This window comes from Mytilus californianus, unplaced genomic scaffold (assembly GCF_021869535.1).
Source record: "Mytilus californianus isolate M0D057914Y unplaced genomic scaffold, xbMytCali1.0.p SCAF_8, whole genome shotgun sequence".
Lineage (NCBI taxonomy): Eukaryota > Metazoa > Mollusca > Bivalvia > Mytilida > Mytilidae > Mytilus > Mytilus californianus.
Window position 1 is genome coordinate 72478408 of NW_026262734.1, and position 25352 is coordinate 72503759.

The 25352-nt window shown below is 32.3% G+C and overlaps 1 protein-coding gene across 5 annotated transcripts in view; it reads right to left on the reverse strand.

Moving 5' to 3' along the window:
* The window catches only part of LOC127712432 (rabphilin-3A-like), a 362038-nt gene that overhangs the window by 267861 nt on the left and 68825 nt on the right, over nt 1–25352 (reverse strand). For all 5 annotated transcript variants that reach the window (XM_052218873.1, XM_052218870.1, XM_052218874.1 and 2 more), the window contains 3 exons: nt 15876–16059; nt 11785–11880; nt 6601–6768 (listed from right to left, as the gene is read on the reverse strand). In XM_052218873.1, coding sequence (XP_052074833.1) covers nt 6601–6768; nt 11785–11880; nt 15876–16059 — 448 coding nt within the window. The remainder of the gene's footprint in view (nt 1–6600; nt 6769–11784; nt 11881–15875; nt 16060–25352) is intronic.

Consider the following 25352-nt stretch of genomic DNA (forward strand, 5'->3'; position numbering starts at 1 on the left):
AGATTATTATTTAATTAAAGGATTTCACTTCATAATTTTTTTTATATATATATATAGCATTCAGAAAATTAGTTTATACAAAATAACAAACAAACCTGCCTAAAATTCTTCAAATAATTTACCAAAGAATGTCTTTTAAAAAATGAGTTATCTCCCTTTGTACAGAAATATGGTTTAACATAGTACTCTAACATTAGATATGGTCCAGAGTTATGGTCCATAACTCTGGACTAAATCATCAGACCGGAACAAAATTCGAACTTGATCTGTAACTTGTCATGGCAAAACTACATACCAAATATCAAATCAATATCTTTAAGAACGAAGAAAAAAAGTGTGGAAAGCTGATTTGCCGGACTGGCGGATGGACAGATGGACGGACAGACAGACGGACAGAGTGCAAACCTAAAGTCCCCTTCGACTTGGTCGGTAGGGGACTAACAATGAATGGACACGATAAAATGTATCAGCATTTCGTATGTATTTTAGTCTAGAAGCCATCTAATTAACCATCGAGATGACCTCCGAAGGTTGCCGACGGTCATATAACCTGATATAAACATAAACATAATATAAATAGATAGCAAACACGTGCAATTAGATTTTTCTAAGTCTGTATGATTTGATATAATAGGTTAAAAAAATATGTTAATCATCGTTTATACCTGTATAAGAATGATTTTTTGTGGATCGAATCAGTCAACCAAGGGATTCATCCTTGTTTCACTTTCAATTATTTCATTTTTATAGCAGAAAAAGCCTTGTAAAAAATGTTGTACATGCATAACTCATCTCTATCTAAGGGGTCAAATTGAAGGTAACATAAATACAAATTCAATAAGGTTAAATTATTGATTTGCAAGTCAATAATACATCAGCGATGTTTGTGAGCTTATCTTGACAAATTTTTGTCAAACTGACTGCTTATAACCAGATATTATTTCAAAATTCAGCTTTTATGAATACTTGAAACTCAAAGAACTGTATTTCAAATTTTTGTCTAAATTGTAGCTAATGCCCCTTTAAACTCTCTAAGTTACATCGTTACTCAAAATTTATGATCGTAGCTTACTTCTAATCCAAAAAATGAACTCAATCAGTTAATCATATCATTAGCCTTATAAATTACAGAAATAGGCAAAGAGATCTTCATTTATTAACACTCCCCAACTGACCCCAAGACGCATCTTTTCACCACTGTATAGGCCACTAAGTACATTTGTATCAAAGACCTGAAGTAAGATGTAGGAATCAAAATAGGTCAAAAGTGAATCAATGTCCAACTTTTTGTTGGAAATCACTAAATTCTGTTAGTTGCATTCCAATACCAAAGTTATATGATTGTCGGTGATTTAGTGTTAATTTCTGATGTAATACTTTTTAGAATTCAATAAAGCATCAAAGTTCAGAGTAACCTACTTTTTATGGGAGTCTGCTATATTCCCAAAATAAATCTTCTGATTGTCGGGAAAAAACTTAATCAGTCTTTAAGCATGAAATGTACTGTCATTCTGACCTAAATTTACAATTCCCGAGATACAATACTTGAACAAATAATAAATGATTATGGGTCATTTAATATAAGAGAAATGAACTTTAGATTTTAATTTAAAACAAGAATGTGTCCATAGTACACGGATGCCCCCTCGCATTATCATTTTCTATGTTCAGAAAACCGTGAAATTGGGGTCAAAACTCTAATTTGGCATTAAAATTTGAAAGATCATATCATAGGGAACATGTGTACTAAGTTTCAAATTGATTGGACTTCAACTTCATCAAAAACTACTTTGACCAAAAACTTTAACCTGAAGTGGGACAGACGGACGAACGAATGAACGAACGAATGAACGGATGCACAGACCTAAAAAAATAATGCCTCTCTACTATCGTAGGTTGGGCATAAAAAAGGAAATAAAGTTTTATTTTACATATAAGCGACTGAATCATATGAAACGAGTTTTTTTTAATTATAATGTTATCGAAATTATTGAACCAACAAATGCATATATACTAAACTGAGTCTTGTATACATGTTTCTTAAATTTATTACAAATCTATAACGCATTATCCACAAATAATATTTCATCATTCTTTCATCATGGTTTCCCCCTTGCACTTGCGCTGGCTGAAGTTCTAACAAGAGGTCTCGTAGTTAAAATCACTGCATACGGGAAAATATTGCTAAATTGTGTAAGGGAAGACTATTATACAATAGCAGTACATTTATTAAGTTTTTAATAATATAAAGGATTTTCTTTAATAGGAAAATACATGTACACTTGTTTTAAAGTAAAACTTAGCCATTCAGGTATATAAAACATATTCAACTTTTTTTTTAAATTTGAAGTTTCATATGACTTTAAATATGGGAGATTTAACCTCTGTATCTAAGGGCAAATGATAAGTCGTTCCTCCAATATGGATATGAACACCATATTCATTACTTCCTTAGAACTTGCTGCAGAGGCACATTGACATGGAAATTTTGACTTCTCCAAGTCTTCCTAAATTTATTTGAGATAAACTAAAGATTAAAGAAAACGGACGCCAAGTGATTGCAATTGCTCATTCTGGCATTTTGGGGCCAGGGTAGCTAAAAAGGATTACATGTTACATTTAATGTAAATATATAAATAATATGCATGTTACATAAAGGAAGTCCAAAAAGCAGACACCAGGCATGGAAGCTACAGGGCAGATGATTGGTCAGTGATATCTATAGCGTGTACTGTCTCTTTGCTGATTGGATGAAGAGTAATGACGAGGAACAGAAGAGGTACCTGGTTAGAAAAGGAAAGAATTGTTAATAAACAGCCATAACCATGGAAATGAGATATAAATATTCATGCAGGAATGCAGACATTTTAAATTGATTCTCTAATTTTCATCCGCTATTAGGTCATTTCTTTCAGACAACTCTTGAAAATAGTAAATTCCGTGTCATACCTGTTTTAACCTCTTTGATTATAACATGTTCAGTTGAAGATCTCCCCTTATTATTCATTATTGAGTTTCAGGAAGTGGTTTAACAGGAATAACTTGTTTTCTATTTTTTCAAATAATCTGGTGATATTTAAATACACCTTATCGCTATTTGTCCGCCATTACTGGACATCACAAAAGTTCCCGTAAAATTTTGACGTCATAATAGAAAATATCTGATGCCACAATGGAAAAGTGATTGTTGTATGACGTCAAAAGTTCAAGCAAACAGATTCTCGGGTCAAGCGGGAATAGCGATAAGGTGTATTAAAACATCAGTTATCATTATATAAGAAGTTGTTAGTATGTTGTAATGAAGGATGAAAATTCAAGATATCAATTCAGCTTCAGAAGTATAAGCAATATTCTACATGCAAAATGTTTTTAAAAAAACAATATCAATAGGAACTGTTTGACCTTACAACATACTGATTCTTACAATATTTTAATATAAGCTCACCTGACTTAAAGACTTGCTATCAGGTGTCTATTTACTATTTAAAAAATATTCTCCTCTGGAACTAATCTTGGTCAAAATACCCCCTAAGAGTCTACTTAAAATATATGCATGATGTTCATGTTGACCATCAAACATGGACCTTTTTTAAATCTAAATATAACATTTGATAAAACAAGCAAAATGGTAAACTGTTATGACTATTCCTTTAAACATTTAGTCGATATTATCTGGAGTATCATTTTAAAAAGTTAGTTATGGCCCTTTGACTTGAGATTTTTGGGAGAAAAAAATTCTGCTCTATTGTCATTCCTCCTTTTAACTAACCAAGTAATATTTAGTATATCAATATTTAAACAATAAATACAAATAATAATTATTACCAATCTATCGAATACAGTCATAGATATTAGAGTGTAAGGCAGCAGTTATAGTACTAGAACTTGTGTTCAGTAATCAAAAACATTCTTTCATACAGTCTTATATTGTTTATTTTTGTTTTAATTGTCGTGTATTTGTGTATCTATTATAAACTTATTTAAGAGCGAAGTGCTTTCATGTATTGATTTTCATTGTATGATCTTTTATGGTCAGCTAATTCACTGATAGAGATCTTTGTTTGATACTTTCTGTTTTTTTTTCATTCACAACTTTTTTTTAAATCTGGCAATGAAGAGCTATATATTGTAGATGATTGTTTGTTGCCTTCTAAATGTCTTCTTGGTTATTTGTGTTGTTGGGTTGCTGTCTCATTGACAAGTATCCTTCATATTTATAACATTTTGGCTGTACAGTTTGAATTTGACTTGACAAACTTAAATTGATGAGACTTCCAACACTTTCTGTCATGTGTATCAAAAATGGTATTATATGGATTTTTTGCAGCTAAGCTTATATTAAGAAAATAACTGTATAATTTTGCTTTAATTACAAATGATTTTCTTTCTAGTTTAACTCCTTTTGCATGACAAAACAAAACACTGTCATTTTCAAGGCTTCTGTCTATAATAAGCTCAAAAGTGGAATCTTCCGGAATGAAACTTACATATCACCTCATTATTAAAATTTACCAGATCAACACAACAATGCATAAACTGAGTTAATAAGCTGAAAATAAGTTAACCTGCACAACTTTTATGTAATATTTGACTACTTTATGATACATATCCATTTTTATTGAATCAGCCTATCAATGTATAAAATAAAATTTTGTTAATTTCTTATTCATCGTTACACCGTAGCCAAGCCATGCTTGATGTGCAGATAATTCAACCATAATACTTAGAAGCATCAAAGATATACTTTTTGCCAAAAGTCTGGTACCCATTCACATAAAATATTAAGAATATAGGATTTTTCTTTGGTCAATTTTATTTTCATTTAATAGGGGATCAAGTTGCTTAATCAACAGGATCATCAGATATTTTTTTTTTTAAATTACACACATTAAGGATGGTTGTAGTTAAGCCAAGAGGAAAATATTCTTTTTAAAACTATATGGACAAGAGATAACAAATGAGAAATGAAATCTCACACCTTAGCCTTTTAGAAAGGTACACTAAACAAATTTGTGTTAAAACATTTTGCCTCATTCTGACTATCTTTAAAAAAAAAACACTCCAGAAAAGAAAACAATTAAAGTGACATATGGCAAAGTCTCCTGGAATAACCCATTGATAAGAATGACTTATTCTGTCAGCAATGACCTACATGTAGCTGTCTTGGAGAATTAAAGGAGGTAAACAATTATTACAAGAAAAATAGCTAATGTTTCATGAATCTCCCTTGTCTGTTAAAAAGTTTTATCATTTCAAAGTGTTATTTCTGATGAAACAAGTTGAATTGTAAACTTTAGCTCACTAATGATAAAACATGAAACTTCATACCAAATTTCAGGTAGCTCTGATTTGTAGAATGTGAGACAAATAAGACAAACATTTCATACATGTGCATTATGTGTAAGAATAAATACGTATTCGGCTAACAGAAAGTTAATGAGTGATGAAGATGAACAGACATCACACATTACACAATATAGCATGCTCACAGGAAGCTTTGATTTGTAGTTCTGAGAAAAATATGACAAAAGTTTCAATGGATGGAGAGACAGGGATAAACCAGTGTGCATTTGCTCCAAGCAGTTACCCCTCCTACAAACAAGAGGAAATAGTATTGTATTGACAAACATCTCGGCACAACAAATGGTCTTTGTCAGTATCAATCTTTTTCCAAAATGCAATTATAAAATATTGTTCTTTGTGTGTTAAAAGAGCTTAGTCATTCAGGTAACTTTGTAGTTTTAATCTGTAATCCAGCACTTCGTCCACAAAACAAATTTCAATACTCTAAATTAAGAAATAAATGTGTGCATTTATTATTGCGAACCCTTGACCACTGGCAAAATGCGAAATTAATTAATGCAATCAATCACAACAATTTTATGAAGGAAATACGAATACAAGTTTTTATTATTGAGAACTTGATAATGTCACTATTTTAGCATCAATAAAACAAATACTATATAGTCAAATGGTCAAATACCTAATCAGTAATGAACATTTCCTTCTGGAATTATATTATTAAGACCAAAAAAGGTTAATAGTACACCAATTGACTGCAGAAGACATAGAAACTATTTTCAGTGGCCATGCACAGCTTTCATAATGTTTAAGGAAGTAATTATTTGGCCAGTTAAAGCTTATTCAGTGATAACATAAGGCTTATATTCCAGCATAAAAACTTATGATACCTTTTAGTAGCAAAGGATTATTCTATTATATGACAGGAGTCCACACAATGAATAAATATCTTGCCTTCTCTTCTGATTGTTTTTCATGAAAATTTGACCAGAGCAATAAATTAACACAAACTCTCCTGTTTCATTTAAAGAAAACTGTTTGAATGGTAGACAAATTGTTTAATAACAATGGCATTATGAAATCTACTATTTAAATGTTAAATTATATTGTAGAGGTGCACTGAATTTGATTTAAGAAATATTGAATAGAAAACAATTCTTGTTTCTTCAAACGTAAGATCTAGGTATTATATCAGAATTGCTAAAAAATGTTGTATAAAATATAATCACAATTTAATATATGTAGTTCCTATTAGTACAGAGAATAAAAAGAGTATGAATCAGAAAGTGAGACCATTACCTCGCATACTTTCATTATCAGATGAATCATGTGGGTCATCTCCTCTGCTACTTTCTGTTGCACTCATTTGTCCAGCATATGTACTGCTTGCATTACTAGGTCTGCTTTCTTTGGAATGATTATAATACTGCCCACTTGTTGAACTTGCTAAACTTATGTTGTCACTCTCTATCCGAAAATAAAACATTCAAGAATAAATTCTTACAGGCATTTAACCAACATTGACCAAAGTTAGTGAAAGATGAAACATACATTAGGTGGATATAATTTTGGTATAAAGGATTTATATATCCCACCAAGGAATTGGATATTAAAAAGGAATGGAAACTCGGTGGACTTTAAAGAGTATTGTATGATGCATCTCTGTCTCGGGTGATGTGTTAATTACACCCCATAGCTTAAACTGACTAATTACTTTTCTTGGCAGTAGCTATTGAACTTTGACATTTAATCAAATGCCAGGTATCTCACTTTATTAGAAGTCTACCATCCAGGTGTCAGACCACCAATTCAAAATCCCTATCTATTCAACCATTTTTTACAATTTCCACAGCTTTCTTAATATTTTACCTTAAGCCTAACTTCATAGAAACCAGGTATATCTTGAATTGTACATGTATCAACTTTCTACATGCCAATTTTCAACCAATGTTTAAAGTCTTGTAGTGAAACAAGACTGTTCGGAAGGCAACTACTACTAAAAATAACCCCTGATTTTCTGGAAATTTTATATAAGTATACAATGGAGCAGATTAATCCTCAATTTTTTATGCAAACTCATGGACAAGTAAATTTTAGCTCAAAATGGTCTTTCACCAAAAGTTTCATTATTGCAAATTTGTTGGTTAGTTTAAGTAAACAATGACACCAAAAGCACTATTTTATGTCAGGGAAGGGTTACTTTTATGTTCTAAATTGGAGTGGGTGAATTGGTAGTCTGACACCTAAAGAGACATACAAGTTTATCAGAAGTCTTGTGTTGCTTTATTTTTAATCCTTGAAATAACTGGTAGATATGTAAAAATTAAATTGAATTGTGAGAATGATTCCTTGGTGAAAATTATAAGTAGCCAGTTTTATCTTCAGGGGATAAAACAAATGGGGGGGGGGGGGATAATTAATCTGATTCCAAATGGCTTCAAATGTATTATATATATGCAATAATGTTTCTATGGAATTTATTGCTTCATAACGTCTTGAACAATTGATTCTTTGTGGATTTTTTTGTACTTTTAGGGGATTAAATGATTAAATTAGCTGCCAGTAATGATATAAAACAGATTTCATGCAGACTCCAGTTACCTTTATTCAGCAATTCTAATTGGAAGTACGGAGACAGCAAGTTTAATTACAGAGAGGAAAAGAAGTTTACATATATCCTTAAATTTATATCTAACACATAATTCTAATATTAGTATTCAGTTTGTGGGTGAGGTTTAAGCTGACCATAGTCACTGTTTAATAATGTTCGCTGGTCAGGTTTCAATTTTTGTCAGATTTTCACTATTATCTTGTTTGATCTGTTTGAATACCATAAGCTAAGGCACATACCATTTTGATTTTCTAGGGGGGAAAAGGGGGGGGGGGGGGGAGTGTTGTAGCAAGCAAGATTTTTTTATACTATACAAACCAAGCATTACATATTTTTTTTCAGTCAATCCAAAATTTTGATTTTATTTACCTTGAGTCAATGGGAGGAAATTTGGGGTTTTAACACTGCTTGTTCAAAAAATGGCCAAAAAAATCTTAAGGTAGGCATTTTCTGTCATAAAAATAGGGTAGGTGGGGAAACCCTTAACAGGCATATATTTTTATTTGGCCTTACAAGTATTATGAGATTAAGAAAATCTTGTAATTATTGAAACTGAACAGCGAGCATAAGTAAGCCATGGTGAACATTGAGTATTCATTACAATTAAGACAATGGACTGCTTTAAGGTGCTAGTGAACATTGCACATGAAGGGTGAAGGGGGTACCATTATACTGGGAATGGGGAATTTAACAGCCATTAAAAATGGCCAACAAGTTTGCTAGCATCTAATTTTAATGGAAGTTTAAGGATCATTAAATACAAGGCAATTTTATTTTAATAGGAATTTGACAGCCATTCAAATAAGCCATTAATCATGGCCAATACCCATTAATTTCAGTAATTTTATTTTAATGGGTCTTAATTTTGTATCTTTAATGACTATTAAGTTTTAATTTGCCATTATTTTTTTTTAAATGACCATTAACCTACTGTTGCTTAATGGGTGTTAAATAGAACTGTTTTAATGGGCATTAAATTTTGGTTGTAAATTTCATGGGTTGAAACCTACAATATAATGGCCATGAAATACATTTTAATGGGGTTTATTATGTCAAAATAATACCCATTAAAGAGAATTTAACAGCTTTTATTTTGTCCTTATTGATGACTCTTAAATGTATATTTAATGGGTTTAATACAGTCAAAATTCAAGGCCACATGTAGTTTAATGGTTTTTAACATAAAGAAAACAGATTTTTGGGTCTTAATTTTGTACTAGTACCTTTAACAGGTTTTTAATGGTTTTTTTAATGTAATTTTAATGTTAATTTAATGGTAGCATTTAATGGCCATTTAATGGGTGACTATGCAGAAGTGTAGATTCAGCCTATTAAAGACTCCCAAGAATTCAAGACTTTTGAATTAAACCCCATTGAAATTGCTAAAGAAATAAGCAATTTATACAAAGTATTGGTTTTGGCCCCTTTTAACTAAACCAATAGGGTCATAACCCCTAAAATCAATCCCAAACTTTAATTTATGGTATAACACCTTGTGGCGCAATAAAACAGCAATAAATAGACTTATACTCAAGTTATTGTCCAGAAATCAGAAAATCCTAGTTTTTGGCCCCTTTTTAGCCCCTAATTATTAAACGGTTTGGACCATGACCCCTAAAATCAATCCCAACTTTCATTTTGAAGTATGGAACCTTGTAGTAAAATTTCAAAAAAATCCATACTCTAATACACAAATTAGTGTCCTGAAACATGAAAAATGCTTGTTTTTGTCCCCTTTTTGGCCCTTAATTACTAAACAGCTACAACAATTACCCCCAAAATAAATCCCAATCTTCTTTTTGTGGTATGGAACCTTGTGCTTAAATTTAATAGAGATCTATAAAGTTATACTCAAGTTATTGTCTGTGAATCAGACATATAGTTGTTTTTGTTAGGCCCTTTTTGGCCCCTAATTCCTAAACAGCTACTATAATAACCCCAAAAATAAAACCCAACCTTCCTATTGTGGTATGGAACCTTGTGCTAAAATTGAATAGAAATCCATACACTTATACTCAAGTTATTGCCTGCAAACCAGAAAAATAGTTGTTTTCGTCCCCTTTTAGACCCCTAATTATTAAACAGTATGGGCAATGACCCTCCAAAAATCATTCTAAACTTTCCTTTTGAAGTATGGAATCTTGTGGTAAAATTTCATAGAGATTTATACTCTTATACACCAATTATTGTCCTGAAACATGAAAAATGCTTGTTTTTGGCCCCTAATTCCTAAACAGCTACGACAATAACCCCCAAAATAAATCCCAACCTTCCTATTGTGGTATGGAACCTTGTGCTAATATTTAATAGAGATCCATACACTTATACTCAAGTTATTGTCTGAGAACCTAACAAAAAATTGTTTTGTTAGACCCTTTTTGGCCCCTAATTCCTAAACAGCTATGACAATAACCCCCAAAATTAATCCCAACCTTCCTATTGTGGTGTGGAACCTTGTGTTAAAATTTTGACCAAAGAAATATCTCTTATACTCAAGTTATTGTCTTAAAACCAGACAAATAATTGTTTTTGGCCCCTTTCTGGCCCCTAATTACAAAACAGCTAAGACAATAACCCCAATAACAATCCCAACCCTCCTATTGTGGTATGAAACCTTGTACTAAAATTTCTTAGGCATCCATACACTTACACTAAAGTTAATTTCTGCAAACCAATTAATTTTCCATGAACCAGTAAGACTGACCTTTTTTGGCCCCTAATTACAAAACCGCAAGGACAACAGCCCCCAAAAACAATCCCAACCATCCTTTAGTGGTATGGAACATTGTGCTAAAATTTCATAGAGATCCATGAATTTATACTCAAGTTATTGTCTGCGAACCAAAATGTCTTCAGACGCAGATGCAGACAACACCATAACATTATACTACGCAAATAGATTTGCGGTCGTATATAAAAGTGTAAATTTCAATTTCAATAATTTCAGTTTAAAATAATAATAAAGGAAATCTTGAGCTAATTAATCGCTTAAATCTAGAATAGAAAGCTTTTAAACACACTTCACTTCATTTATACCATGCATTTACAAGTAAGGAACTCACCAATGTAAAGTTTCTTTCATTTTCCAGGTTTTTTTTTTTTTTACAAATATGAAGAAATTTGTTTCACATCAAGGCTATTTTTAAAAAGTCTTTAAATCTTTTAATATTTCCACAGTATCACAGTCCAGTGTGTGTAATTTTAGGTTTTAACAATTTTATGGGTTATTTCTGAATTGCCTAATTATAAATGCCAGAAGATAGTCAAATAAACTGTTGACACAGAGATATGTCTCACCTGTTGGCATAAAATTCAGGAAAAGACAATCTGATTGACAGCAACATTGCTTATTAATTTAGTCCCTGGACCATGATCTAGTGGGCAGACCCTGAAAATGTTTGACAAACTGAGATGTACAGACAGTAATGTAACTTTATAGAAAATATTGTTGTCGATTGTAAGTAGTTCCTATCAATCTAACTTAAGCAGAAAACTTAACATTGAAAATTGCTAATTAATTCAAAGTCACTGGACCATGTCCTAGGAGACAGGACCTCAAAATAGTCGTCAAACTGATATATACTGATAGTAATGCAACTTTACAGAAAATATCATTGATCTATCAAAAGTAGTTCTTATTAAACTGACTGAAGCAGAAAAATTAACATTGAAAATTGCTAATTAATTCAAAGTCACAGGACCATGTCCTAGGGGGCAGGGCCTCAAAATAGTCATCAAACTGATTAGTTTAAACATATTTTATTTGCTTAAATATGCAGAAGGGATGAGACACAAGTAAATCAAACTTATAACTTGTTTGAGATTTTCCTATCTTGCCAAATTCAGTAATGTTACAATTTTAGAGTTTGTACCTGAATCCCTCATCTTTCCTGTTTTCTTTTTACCAATACTGATCTCATCCTCTGATTCACTTGTGGACTCCTGCTCACTGCTCTCCCCATTATTTGCTGAAAAATAAAAATAAATTGTACATAAGTGTCACTAACTTGTGTGGGACAATTATACAATTACAAAGATTAGGTCAGTAGTTTCAGTCCCTTATGTTATTTGCCCCTAAACCCAATAATACATGAACAACAAACATGATAAAGGTAAAGTATATACCATATTTGCTACCATCAATGCTAAAACATAGTAATATTAATCAGATCTATTTTGTTTTAATAGCCATAACAGTGCTCCAGCTAGAAATCAAAAGGGGCAGGGTGCCAGTGGAGGGCAGGGCACTTTTTTATGAAAGGAAAAGGCACTGCTCATTTTTTTTGTCTATGTTTCTGTGTGTATCACGAGTTCACATTCTTTTTTTTACTGCATATGTTGTTAATAAAGATGCATAAGTTGTTGTTTTGATTATTTATTCTATAAAATTTGCATTAGAAAATGTAATTCATAAGACATGTTCATAAAACATGTCAATACACATTCATACATCACATCACTATAAACCAATAGAGGCAAATTAACTTACTATTCCCCCCCCCCTTTTTCCAAAAAAACCCAATATAAACTAAACATCTCATAGTTTAGCATACATGTGACAGAGTTGTCTTATTATTTCTAAATTTTCAGTTAGAGTTTGGCCCTCAAAACTTTTTTTCATTGTTTGTGTTAAGGAATTATTTAGTAAAGCTTCATCAAGTTGATGTCATGATAGTTTAACTTCACACTACCCATTTATGTTTTTTTTTATCTTTATTAAACACTACAAATTTATGTAGGATTGCAGCTTACCATCATCATAATAATAGAACTTATAAATTTCTTAATTGACAATGTATAGAACATGGATTGCTAAAAGTATTATTATCAAAAATAAATTGCAATATATTTTTTTTGATATGTTCAAAGACAGTTAATATCCTTAAGGTAACATTCTTATATAATTTTGTATTCAATTGGTAATTTATTCCTATTTTTAATGCTAGATAATATTTTAGGAGCACAAATTTGTAATAAGCTAAAACAGGGGAAGTAACTCCAAAATTTATTTCTAACACATTTACTGTTTGCTTGTCGCTCACAAGTTGAGATGGACGGCGTTTCTGTGAAGGCATAGTTGTATTTTGATGACTTTAATTCTATTCTAAAGTCATGAAAGTCTTCATTTTTTACACTCTTCTTGGAGATCGAAAATGCCGACCCAAGCTAAAAACACTCGCTGACACATTCATCAAATTTATGACAAAAAGGTACATTAAATTACCTAGTTATTAACACCTTTGAAGTCTTATCCACTGTAATTGATTGTAATGACATGATTAACTTTGGGGCAATCACCTGGTGTCATATATGTAATTTAACTTTGTGATAAGAAATCGATGAAACAAAAGGCAATTTTACCGAAAAGGCACAAGGGTTATTGGGAAAAAGGCGTCAGGGCAGAAGGGCGCGGATGAAGGCACCCAGGGCGCGGCTGAGGGCACCACGGGCGCGACACCCTTCTATTTTGGGCTAACGAGACCACTGCATAAGATAATAAATCATTGAATTTATGCATCATTTTGGCTCTCATTTTGGTATTTTTCTACTTTCCATTTGAACTTTTTATTAATATCTATGGCTATATTTCAAAAACATGCAATAAAGAAATAAAAAATTCTTAATTAGATGACATTTAATGATAATGAGGTGATTGGAGTACTTTGGTCTCTTACTGGTCACAAGGATAAATCTGTTATTCTTCTTAGGGATGAGATATTACTGACCATTGATTTTATGTTGAAAGTCTTAAAGATAAAGGTTTAACTAAAAGCATCACAGAAACTCAGGTCAGATAAATGCTGTCAGACAGACATATACACCTTACAATTTTTTTATACACAAAATAAAGTTGACCTATTGCTTATAATAATTGAAAAACAGACCAAAACAAAATAAACTTAACATTGACCAATGAACCATGAAAATGAGGTCAAGGTCAGATGATATCTGCCTGACAGACATATATATACACCTTACAATCATTCCATATACCAAATATAGTTGACCTATTGCTTATAGTACTTGAAAAACAGACCAAAACACAAAAACTTAACATTGACCAATGAACCATGAAAATGAGGTCAGTTCAAATGATACCTGCCAGACAGACATGTACACCTTACAATCATTCCATACACCAAATATAGTTGACCTATTGCTTAAAGTACTTGAAAAACAGACCAAACCGCAAAAACTTAACATTGACCAATGAACCATGAAAAAGAGGTCAAATTCAGATGAAACCTGCCAGACTGACATGTACCCATTAGTCATTCCATACACCAAATAGTTGACATATTGCTTATAGTACATGAAAAACAGACCAAAACACAAAAACTTAACATTGACCAATGAACCATGAAAATGAGGTCAAGGTCAGATGATACCTGCCAGACAAACATGTACACCTTACAATCATTCCATTCACCACATATAGTTGACCTATTGAGTATAGTATTTGAGAAATGGACCTAATCATGTAACTTTAACCTTGATCATTGATTCATGAAATGAGGTCGAGGTCAGGTGAACACTGTCTACCAAATATGGTTATCCTATTACTCATGATAAGTGAGAAATTCACATGACAAAAAAAAAATCAATTTTTTTTTCAAGCAGTAGCTGAACCATGAAAATGAGGTGAAGGACATAGAACATATGACAGACGGAAACTTAGTAACATAAGGTATCTGCATACAAGATATGAAGCATCCAGGTCTTCTACCTTCTGAAATATAAAGCTTTATACAAATAGTTTACGCCACCGTACAGTAATGCCTATGTCTCGCATACTGCCACTTTCGTCACAGGCGAGACAAAAATTGAGACAAAAATTTACCTTACAATACAAATAAAACACAATTAAGGGGTCATAGCTTCATAATTTATAATGTAGGGTGCCAAAAAGAATTTAGTTTGTAATTATAGTAATATCACAATTATTTCCATGTGAAATTTGTAGTAATTTGGCTTGATTAAAAAAAAACATAAATGTCTAAAGCCAATTTTAGCTCTTCCTGAACACACACCTTTAGTCTCAATGAATTTTTGGTCCTGAAATATTTAAATCCATGGTGTAGGCGAGGTAATCATATAGGATGGGGGGTCCTTGATTTCTGTATTCTTTAATTTTTTCGCTCATTATTCTTTATCTTTAAAAATAATGGCTATTCTGTAATTACTTGATAACTATATTCTGGACATTGTTCTTTTCTGTAATCAGTATATTTTTACCCAATTCTTTAATTTTTGCAGTTATTCTTTATATTTTAGCACCCCAGTATTCTCTATTCTTTATTTGTTTTGTCCATTTTTCTCTATTTTTTTTTGTCCATTATTCTCTATTCTGTAAACCCCATCCACACCCTCATATAGGAAAACATTGTTTTCAGAGAATAAAAATCTCTCAAATGAAAAATACAAAACGAAAAATTTAAGAAACTTCCTGTGTTTTCACATTTTCCTGAACAGTTAAGTGTAGGCAATACTTTGAGTGTGTATAAAAATTAGAATTTAAAAAAAAAAGTTTCTGGAAAAAGCATGCCAGTTTGAAAGGTGAATTTTATCACTGTGTACTAATATACATAAACATTGCCTTTAAACATTACCGGTACTATTTCAATTTAATTAATCCTTGTCACAACTTTATGTTTGTACTCAGACAGTGATTCACCAACTAGTGCTGAGAAAGCATAACAATCCAAAATTTGTCACTCAATGGTAACAAATAAAGCACAGATTTATTCCCCCTTTGCCATAACTGTTAAGGCTACCTGGTGGTTTAAGAGAAGAGGTCATAACCCATAAATTGTCTAATGACAGACAGAAGACGGAAACAAAGTAATGAAAATAGCTATCATGGTCCTATCGACTTTGTGAGCAAAATCTATAGATGACCATGACAACACACATACACTTTATGTATATCAAATAAAAAAAAATCAAATAATAGTTTGTTTACCCTGGCTTGGTCTGCCTGTACTCCAAGTATTGTACTGTCTAGTTGATCCAGGTCTACTTTTCACAGACCCTCTGGTCTCTTGTCCCAATCTACTAACTGTATATTTAGAGGGTCCTGTCTTTTTCTCTGGAAGGATATATTTTGGTATACCCTTAAAAAACCATGCTCCAGATCTTTTCCACACCTGAAATCATTAAGAAAGAATTATATATATATATATAAAAGATTGAACAAAACTAAATGTGGATAGTGTCCACATGTGGACACAGATGATGCCCCCGTTTGCATATCATATAGTTATAAAGGGACACAACTGAAGAACGGTAAAAGTGACGCTACCCAAATTTGAACTTGATCTGAGTTTTGTGGTAATAAGCATTGTGTGTAAGTCTCATAACATTTGGTTGAGGCTAACTTAAGTAGAGAACAGAAACTAAAAATTCAGCAATTTTTCTATTTGTAAACACGCATAACTCTAGAATGGTTGTGTATAAGTTTTATAACATTTGGTTGAGACAAACTAAAAAATTCAGCAATTTTTATGTTTATAAAGGGACATAACTCAAGAATGGTAAAAGTGTCGCCACCAAATTTCGTACTTAATCTGTATTATGTAGTAATAAGCATTGTGTATAAGTTTCATAACATTTGGTTGAGGCAAACTAAAGTTAGAAAACGGAAACAAAAAATTTGTACTTGATCTTAGTTTTGTGGTAATGAATATTGTGTATAGGTTTCATAATGTTTGGTTGGAGCAAACTTAAGTTACAGAATGGAAACTAAAAACTTTGCAATCTTTCGATTTATAAAGGGGCATACCTCAATAATGGTTAAAGTGATACTACCCAAATTCAACTTCATCTGTGTTTTATCAGTGGAGGTCAAAATTAAATATTGCATTGTATAAAGCATTGATTTTAGTTGATTCAACTATAATCACGGACAAAGGAAGATAACTCCAATTTTAAAAATAACTTGATACATGTATTTAGAAGAAAATAAAATTTTTACAATTTTTCCATTTATAAAGGGCATAACTCTAGAACGGTTAAAGTGACGCCACCAAAATTCAAACTTGATCTGTGTTTTGTGGTAATAAGCATTGTGTATAAGTTTCATAACATTTGGTTGAGGCAAACTTAAGTTAGAGAACGGAAACTAAAAATTTTGCAATTTTTCCATTTATAAAGGGGCATAACTCTAGAACGATTAAAGTGACTCCACCAAAATTCAAACTTGATCTGTGTTTTGTGGTAATAAGCATTGTGTATAAGTTTCATAACATTTGGTTGAGTCAAACTCAAGTAAGAGAACGGAAACTAAAAATTTTGCAATTTTTCCATTTATTAAAGGGCATAACTCTAGAACGGTTAAAGTGACGCCACCAAAATTCAAACTTGATCTGTGTTTTGTGGTAATAAGCATTGTGTATAAGTTTCATAACATTTGGTTGAGGCAAACTCAAGTTAGAGAACGGAAACCAATTTTGGGACGTACGTATAGACGGACAAGGGTAAAACTTAATGCCCACTCCGCTACGGCGGGGGCATAATTAGCTTTCTTAAAGCTTGCCGGACATAAACATCAACTAAATGTGCATTTGTAAATGCTTAAAGAATAGAAACATGAGGCTCCCAAGAGCATGAATCACTCACCTGTCAAAAATTGAAATAATAGGCAAAACTCACAAGTTAGTAAAACAAAACTTTAATTAGGAGTCACCCAATGGTTTCTGTCATGTTGGCATTTAATAGATCTTGTATACCTATCATTTTTGCTGTTAACAGTTTCTACCTATTTATCATATTTTTCAAGATTAGAGGCAAATCCTCTAAAAATTAGTTAACAAGAGTGCATACTCTGAAATGTCTCGCCAGTGTACTACTGACCATTGATTTTATGTTGAAAGTCTCAAAGATGGTTTTATTACAAGTATATCATAAAGTTAAACTTAACATTTATAAAGACCCATTAATTAATATTTTCAAGGGGCATAACTCTTTTAAAAATAATTGATCGGCACTAATTTTTAAATTTGTCTGAGACATTGATGATATAAACCAGTAATATACTGTAGAAACATTAATTTTCGTGGGGTTAAAATTTCGTGGTTTTGTCTCTATATATATAGTTAAGTTAGAGGACGGAAACCAATTTGGGATGTACAGACGTACAGATGTACGGACGTACGGATGTACAGACAGACAAGGGTAAAACTTAATGCCCCCTCCACTACGGTGGGGGCATAAATATCCATATTTTCAATTTGAGTGTTCAATTCTCTATATGTTAGTTTTTATTTGACTGGGAAATCACTTTCTATCTTTACAACTAATGTAACAAGAATGCATGTCTTATTGTGCTATTAGTATACCCCAAATTGCAATTCAAAGTATCTGAAAGCATGAAGTAGGTGTCTAACAGATAAATACTAGATGTGTCTAGCCCTTGACGACAGACTTTAAAAAGTGGATCTTAAAAATGCATAACTTAAAAAAATAAAAACAATAATTTTTTGTGTTTTTTATCTAGAGTAATTAGTCTTCAACCTCTAATATAAGTTTTAGTCTGCCCTTCAATGTTTAATTGGAATTTTTTTAAGAGTTTTTTTACTTTCCAAAATTCCCCCTGACAACCAATCAGACAACAGGCCTAAAAGTACATTAAATGATGCTTTGAAACTAATATATATATACACATTTGTCTTTTAAAATACAAATGAAAATATTTTTTATACAGTATCTGAAATGTAAATTACATAAATATTTTATAAATGCCTGTGTTCATTGTACACCTTGAGATGACCCCTTCTCAAAAAGGTTACCTAACATCCTATATAAAGCTAGGTATCCTGAGGGTTATAAAAAATAACTTGTTAAAACTTGTGTAAAGCAAATAACGTCTTGCTTGTTGAGATGCTTTATGATTCTATAGATTCATAGATACGTAACATTATAGGGTTACGTTACATTACAATAGTGTGCTCCAAAGACCATGAAACAATTACATGATATTATGTTCTAAAGTCTCCTGACCTATATTCACAACATTCAGGGGGCCTCTCAAAATGCAAAAGAAATTAACTTATTTTAAAATTATAAATAATCAAAACAATTAAGGTTCTATAAATAGATCACATTGAAAGTTTTTGTAAAATTTCACATTACGTTAACTGTCCCTCACAAAATTCACTTAACAGTCCTTTATTCACCAGTAACTAAAGTTCTAAGGGATATAACTTCACAATTGGTCGTGTGGTAACTAGTCCTCTAGATGTCCGTACTTTTGCTGCATGAATAAGTCCATCACCTCCTTTGATAATGTCTTCTATTATTCCTAATCTACATAAAAGTGGATGTGATTCACTTTCTAGTTGAACTACATTACCAATGTTAACTTGTCCATTATGTTTTCTGGAGGCTCGATGATATTCACGTAGTCATGTTAGGTATTCGTTAGACCAACATTTTGAAAAGTGGTCTAATAAAAGTCTTTTTCTCTCAAATAGTTAGTTTGCAGTGATTGTATCAAGTTCTTGAATATTCACGTTGTGTATGTCGTTGTACATGTCTGTCGTCGAAATAATGCTTTTGTGTCAATGGTTCAGGATCTCTTATGTCTGAAGATATATGTAAGTGGACGATTGTTTATAATAGTTTCAGTCTCCGTTAGTATTGTTCTCAATGATTGTTCGCTGACAAGCACTCTACCAAAAACATTTTTTAATGTCATTTGCGTCAAGCCAATTAAACGTTCCTACCAACCGCCATACCAAGACGTTCCCTTTGGAATGAATTTCCAGTTGATGTGCAAACTCATCTGACTTTGTAATTCATTTGATGCGGCTACAAATGAAGGTGCGTTATCGGAATTAACAGTTTGTGGTGTTCCTTTTTGACTGATAAATTGTCTAAATACTAAAATAACAGTGTTCAATGACAAATCAGGTACAAGTTCCAAATTTATAGCTCATATACATACACATGTGAATAAACATATGTATACCTTCCTCTGTTGTGTTGATGTATCCTTGATGTGTAGAGGTCCGGCAAAATCTTTCCCGGTTGTACAAAATGGTATGGTATCTTTTACTCGATCCTTTGGTAGTAGTGGTGGTATAGCTAATGCAATTTCCTCTTTTGTGTGTAGTGTCTTGAGATTTCTATTACCTTGTGTACTCCAAAGTCTATATGGTTGTTTTTTCTTACAGTTATTTATGAATTTTAAGACATATCCAGTCACTGTCAAAAGTTTATGTCAATTAGAATACCTGGTCATATCTATGATCTGTGATATTCCCTGTGGATCACTTGGGTTTTTATCATCAACTCTATTTGTCTCTGTTCCTGTGATATTTGTTAGCTGAGTGCTAATTTCCACATGTACGGTTCAAGTGGGCCATTTATGCTCATCCTTCATCCACTGTGGTCCATTCATCTATAATGTTGAATCCTCAACTTGCGATGCAGTTATTCCACGTGTATGTATAGGTCAGCTGGGTTTACTTCTGTAGGTACATATTTCCATTCGTGAGATTCAGTAATATCTTTAATTTCACTCACACGATTTTTTACAAAATTATTTAATGGTTTGGATGAGGTAAGACAACGTAGAACTATTTGACTTTTAATCCAAAATACTGCTCTTTTTATCTTTTTTATTACATCTTTTGCGAGTTGTGCTCCTATCACTGCAGCCATTAATTATAATTTCGGTAAAGTTATTACTTTCAACGGTGGGACACAGTTCTTTGCTATAACTATTAAAATTGAGAATGGAAATGGGGAATGTGTCAAAGAGACAACAACCCGACCATAGAACAGACAACAGCAGAAGGTCACCAACAGGTCTTCAATGCAGCGAGAAACTCCCGCACCCGGAGGCGTCCTTCAGCTGGCCCCTAAACAAATATATATACTAGTTCAGTGATAATGAACGCCATACTAAACTCCAAATTGTACACAAGAAACTAAAATTAAAAATAATACAAGACTAACAAAGGCTAGAGGCTCCTGACTTGGGACAGGCGCAAAAATGCAGCGGGGTTAATCATGTTTATGAGATCTCAACCCTCCCCCTATACCTGTAGCCAATGTAGAAAAGTAAACGCATAACAATACGCACATTAAAATTCAGTTCAAGAGAAGTCCGAGTCTGATGTCAGAAGATGTAACCAAAGAAAATAAACAAAATGACAATAATACATAAATAACAACAGACTACTAGCAGTTAACTGACATGCCAGCTCCAGACTTCAATTAAACTGATTGAAAGATTATGTCTTCATCATATGAATATCAGGCACAATCCTTCCCGTTAGGGGTTTAGTATCATACCATCATAACATATATGAGAAGAACATAACCCGTGTCATGCCAACAACTGGTTTTTAAATAAATGTGTTTAGTGCCGATGCAAAGACCCTATAAGTGAATCAATATTAACGCCAAAATATGCAATCTTTAATGACCAGACAACAGTATCGTAACTATATCCCTTCTTAATAAGTCTATTTAGAGGTTTTGTTAGCTTCAGAGGTGAATACTGACATTTTTGTGCTTTATAAAGAATATTTCCATAAAAAATTGGATGTGAAATACCTGAACGTATAAGAAGTCTGCATGTTGAGCTATATTTACGAATGATGTCCTTATACCGATGATAAAATTTAGTAAATGTTTTGACTAGTTTGTGATATTGAAAACCCTGGTGTAATAATTTTTCAGTATGTAATACATAAATTTCTCTCGTTAAAATCTAAAACTCTGAATCCTGTCAGGTCTATTGTTTAATCTGTGCCTTTACTCAAGTAAATGGAAGCTCCATATGCTTTCTGATTTGCATCAACAAAATATGCAGAGTAGAGTCGCTTGTTTCCTCGTCATGGTTTGAAAAATAGTATCTCTGTAATTTCAGTTTTGAAGTTATCTGTAAAATATTCTTCACACTGGTCCATGCGTTTTCAATTTCTTTCAGTAGTGTTCCGTCGCACGCATATCTTTTTTTCCAAAGTTCTTGAATAAGTATTTTTGATAGAATGGTGATCGGTACGAGCAGTCCTAACGGATCATAAATAGCAGATGATTGTCGCAAAAGTTCCCTTTTTGTCAATTGTGTGTCCATCTTTAATTGTTTTGTTTCGTTTGCTTATCATATCAATTTCATTATAGAATAACCAATATTATAATTAATTGTCATTTGTAACAATTCCAATGTCAAGCCTGCATGGCTCCCCTTAGTCAAGAATGACCACAAGCTGAACTTAAGGTTCCCCAAGTCGTGTTCTTGCTCTCTTGGCAATTATTTAGGACTTAAAAATCAGGGGATCTTTCTTTTCACTGTAAAATTCAGAAGTCATGAAATGGTATTGACGATTTGCAGCATCAATAACAAGAAGTTTCGTACCTGTATGGTAAAACGTTAAGGAAAGATTTGGAGGGCAAACGTTTACAACTTAAATGGTTTTAATGACTTTAAATTTGCATAGTAATAGACTATGGAACATGCATCTTCCGATTCTGAATGTATTAACTTGATTGTAAACTACGGAATGAATTCGAAATTACGATACGAAATTTCTTCAGATTATCATGTTGCAGTTATTATTCATGTATTAACTTTTAAACTTGTAAAGTGATTAAATATTATAATTGCTGTACTCGTGTTATTTGGCATGAAAATATGTTCTGTTTTACGTCTTACTTTGTACTCGTTTAAAAATTTAAGGGGGATGCTGATTGTGTAAGTCAATATAAAAGCACGCATTCCATTTTTTCCTTTGTAACTGGATTTAAAAAGTATTTTTTAATCTAAATTTTCATTAGCATTTGCTGAAACCTAATTAAATAATGCAATCAATAGTCTATCTTGATCAAGTGTTCTCCTGTCAGGTGTGTTGATCTACCTGTACAAGTGATTAGCGATTTTTAACCGGATATCCCTCAGGGCTTTAAAACTGTAATCAGGAGGACCCTTTGGATTATTATTCAATAATGGTTATGCAATTACATGCAATAATTGATCATAATTGCCAACAAAAATGGCGGCGGCTAGCAAAACGAAAACAATCATTTAACGATGGAGGAAGATAATTCAACGATGGCGGGGATCATTTGACGATGGCAGAAGATATTTTAATGCCATCATAAAACAGGTCATGGAGATCCCTGAATTAAAATGGTGAAATACAGCATTAGGGCCAAATGTTTCTGTGCCATTTATTATGAACCATTCAACCAATGCTTTTCAAATCTTAATATTTTATCATTGGTGACAAAATTAACGTCAAGTTCAATATTGACGATTTTCACTTTTGCCGTTATGGCCTTGATAGACTGGGAAATGGCTTTCAACTGATTTTTATAGTTTGTTCTTAAGTTGTGCTGTTACACCACTGTTCCAGGTTAGGGGGAGGTTTGAGCACTTACAAACATGTTTAACCCTACCACATTCTTTTATGTGCCTGTCCCAAGTCAGGAGCCTGTTGTTCAGTGGTTGTGTTGGTTCATGTCTGTCATATTTGTTTTTCATTCATTGTTTTGTTATAAGTTAGGCCGTTAGTTTTCTCAATTGAATTGTTTCATATTTTTCATGTCGGGACCTTTTATAGCCGACTATACGGTATGGGTTTTTCTCATTGTTGAAGGCTGTACGGTTGCCTATAGTTGCTTACATCCACTTTAATTGAACTTTGGTGGATAGTTGTCTCGTTGGCAATCATACCTCATCTCCTTATTTTTATATTGGTGCAATATATTAAGAACCATTCAACCAATGCTTTTTAAATTTTAATTTGTAGTTACTTAAGACAAAATGTTGGAAAAATTGGATATAGATTTTCACTTTCAGGAGTTATTTCCTTGATTGATACAATGTACTTGCATTCTTTGTGACATTTTTTCAGGTGCGTGGGGTATAATTAGTATATACTCAAATACATGCTGAGAAAATTGGAGAATTTGTATTATAATAAATTGCTGTTCTGTCCCTTCATCAGAAATCCCTCTGAAAATTATACCCTGATGATTATTTCAAAGGTGATTTGATTAAAAGTATCAAAGTTATTTAGAATCACTATAAAGTACAATTGTTTGATTTTTTTACAAAAATACTGCTACAATTTGAGAGTTATGAAAAAAAATAGTGGGCAGACTAAGGAGAGCATGGTATTCCCCATATGTCCGAAATATATATAGTTATTTTTAATAATTTTTTTCATTCTTGACTGCCGGTCCCCAATTATTGATGCAGGCACCTCCGCACCCTTTTTGAAAGTCCTGGATCTGCCATTGAAAATTTATATTATATGAACTCATATAAAATTAGCCGAAGTTCAACTTGAACTCTGACTTGATATCAAACGTTAACTCAAAACAGAACTCAAAATTCAACTCTAACTTTGGTTTGAACTCTTACTGGAACTTGAAGCATACTCAAACTAGATGGATACCCACACTCAGCAAAGGTACAAATGTACAAAAACAGACAAGGAAATCAGATTAAAAAAAACAAATTTCCAAAATGGTCATGTGGTTTTACCTCATCAAGTAATGGGATAACCACATCAAAGAATGACAAAACCACATAAAAATATATAACAAACACATTATTTAGTGTAAAATTGTGAAAGTTTGTAACAACTTCATGTTATGTTAAAGCTTTTCAAAATGTGAAACCCACATAGATTAATGTTAAAACCACCTCGAGTAACATCTATACAACATTAAAAAGTGATAAAGTCTTATGAATTAAAGTTAGACAAAGGCATATTATGAATTGACAAATCATCACAAAATAACAAAACCACATCATGTAATGAAACAACTACATTACCCAAAACCACACATATATTGAGTAATGTCAAAACCACATTGTATCATGACACAACCACATTAAGTAATGGTGAAATCATATTAAGTAATAACAAATAAGTAATGTCGATACCATATTGAGTACCAGGGCTAATTTCAAAACATTAAGCAATGACGATACCATATTGAGTAATTTCAAGACCTCATTACGTAATGTTAAAACCACACCATGTAATGACAATATATCATCCAGTAATGATAAAACCATATCATGTCGTAATATCAGAGCACCTTATAAGACAGCTGTGGTATTCCATACCCGTCAGATTTTGTCTATCTATAACAGTTTTCAAAATATTTGACAACACTTGTGTTTTACCCCTATGTTCTTTTTGTAGCCTTGGTGGCCATGTTGGTTAGCCTGCAGGATCACTGGACACATTTTTAAAACTAGATGGGTGAGTTAAGGTCAATTTGTTCCATTAGTTTCAGAAGATAAGATTTCATGTAAAAGTTAAGAAACGATGACAGAGGTAGCCAAGAGATGGCAAAATCTCACACTGAACCTATGGGCCAGCTAGGTGAGCTAAAAACCAATAAGTCTCAAAACTTCATTTGGTAAACTTAGTAACAGAACCAGGAGGTCAAGTTTCTAAAAGATTTCTTT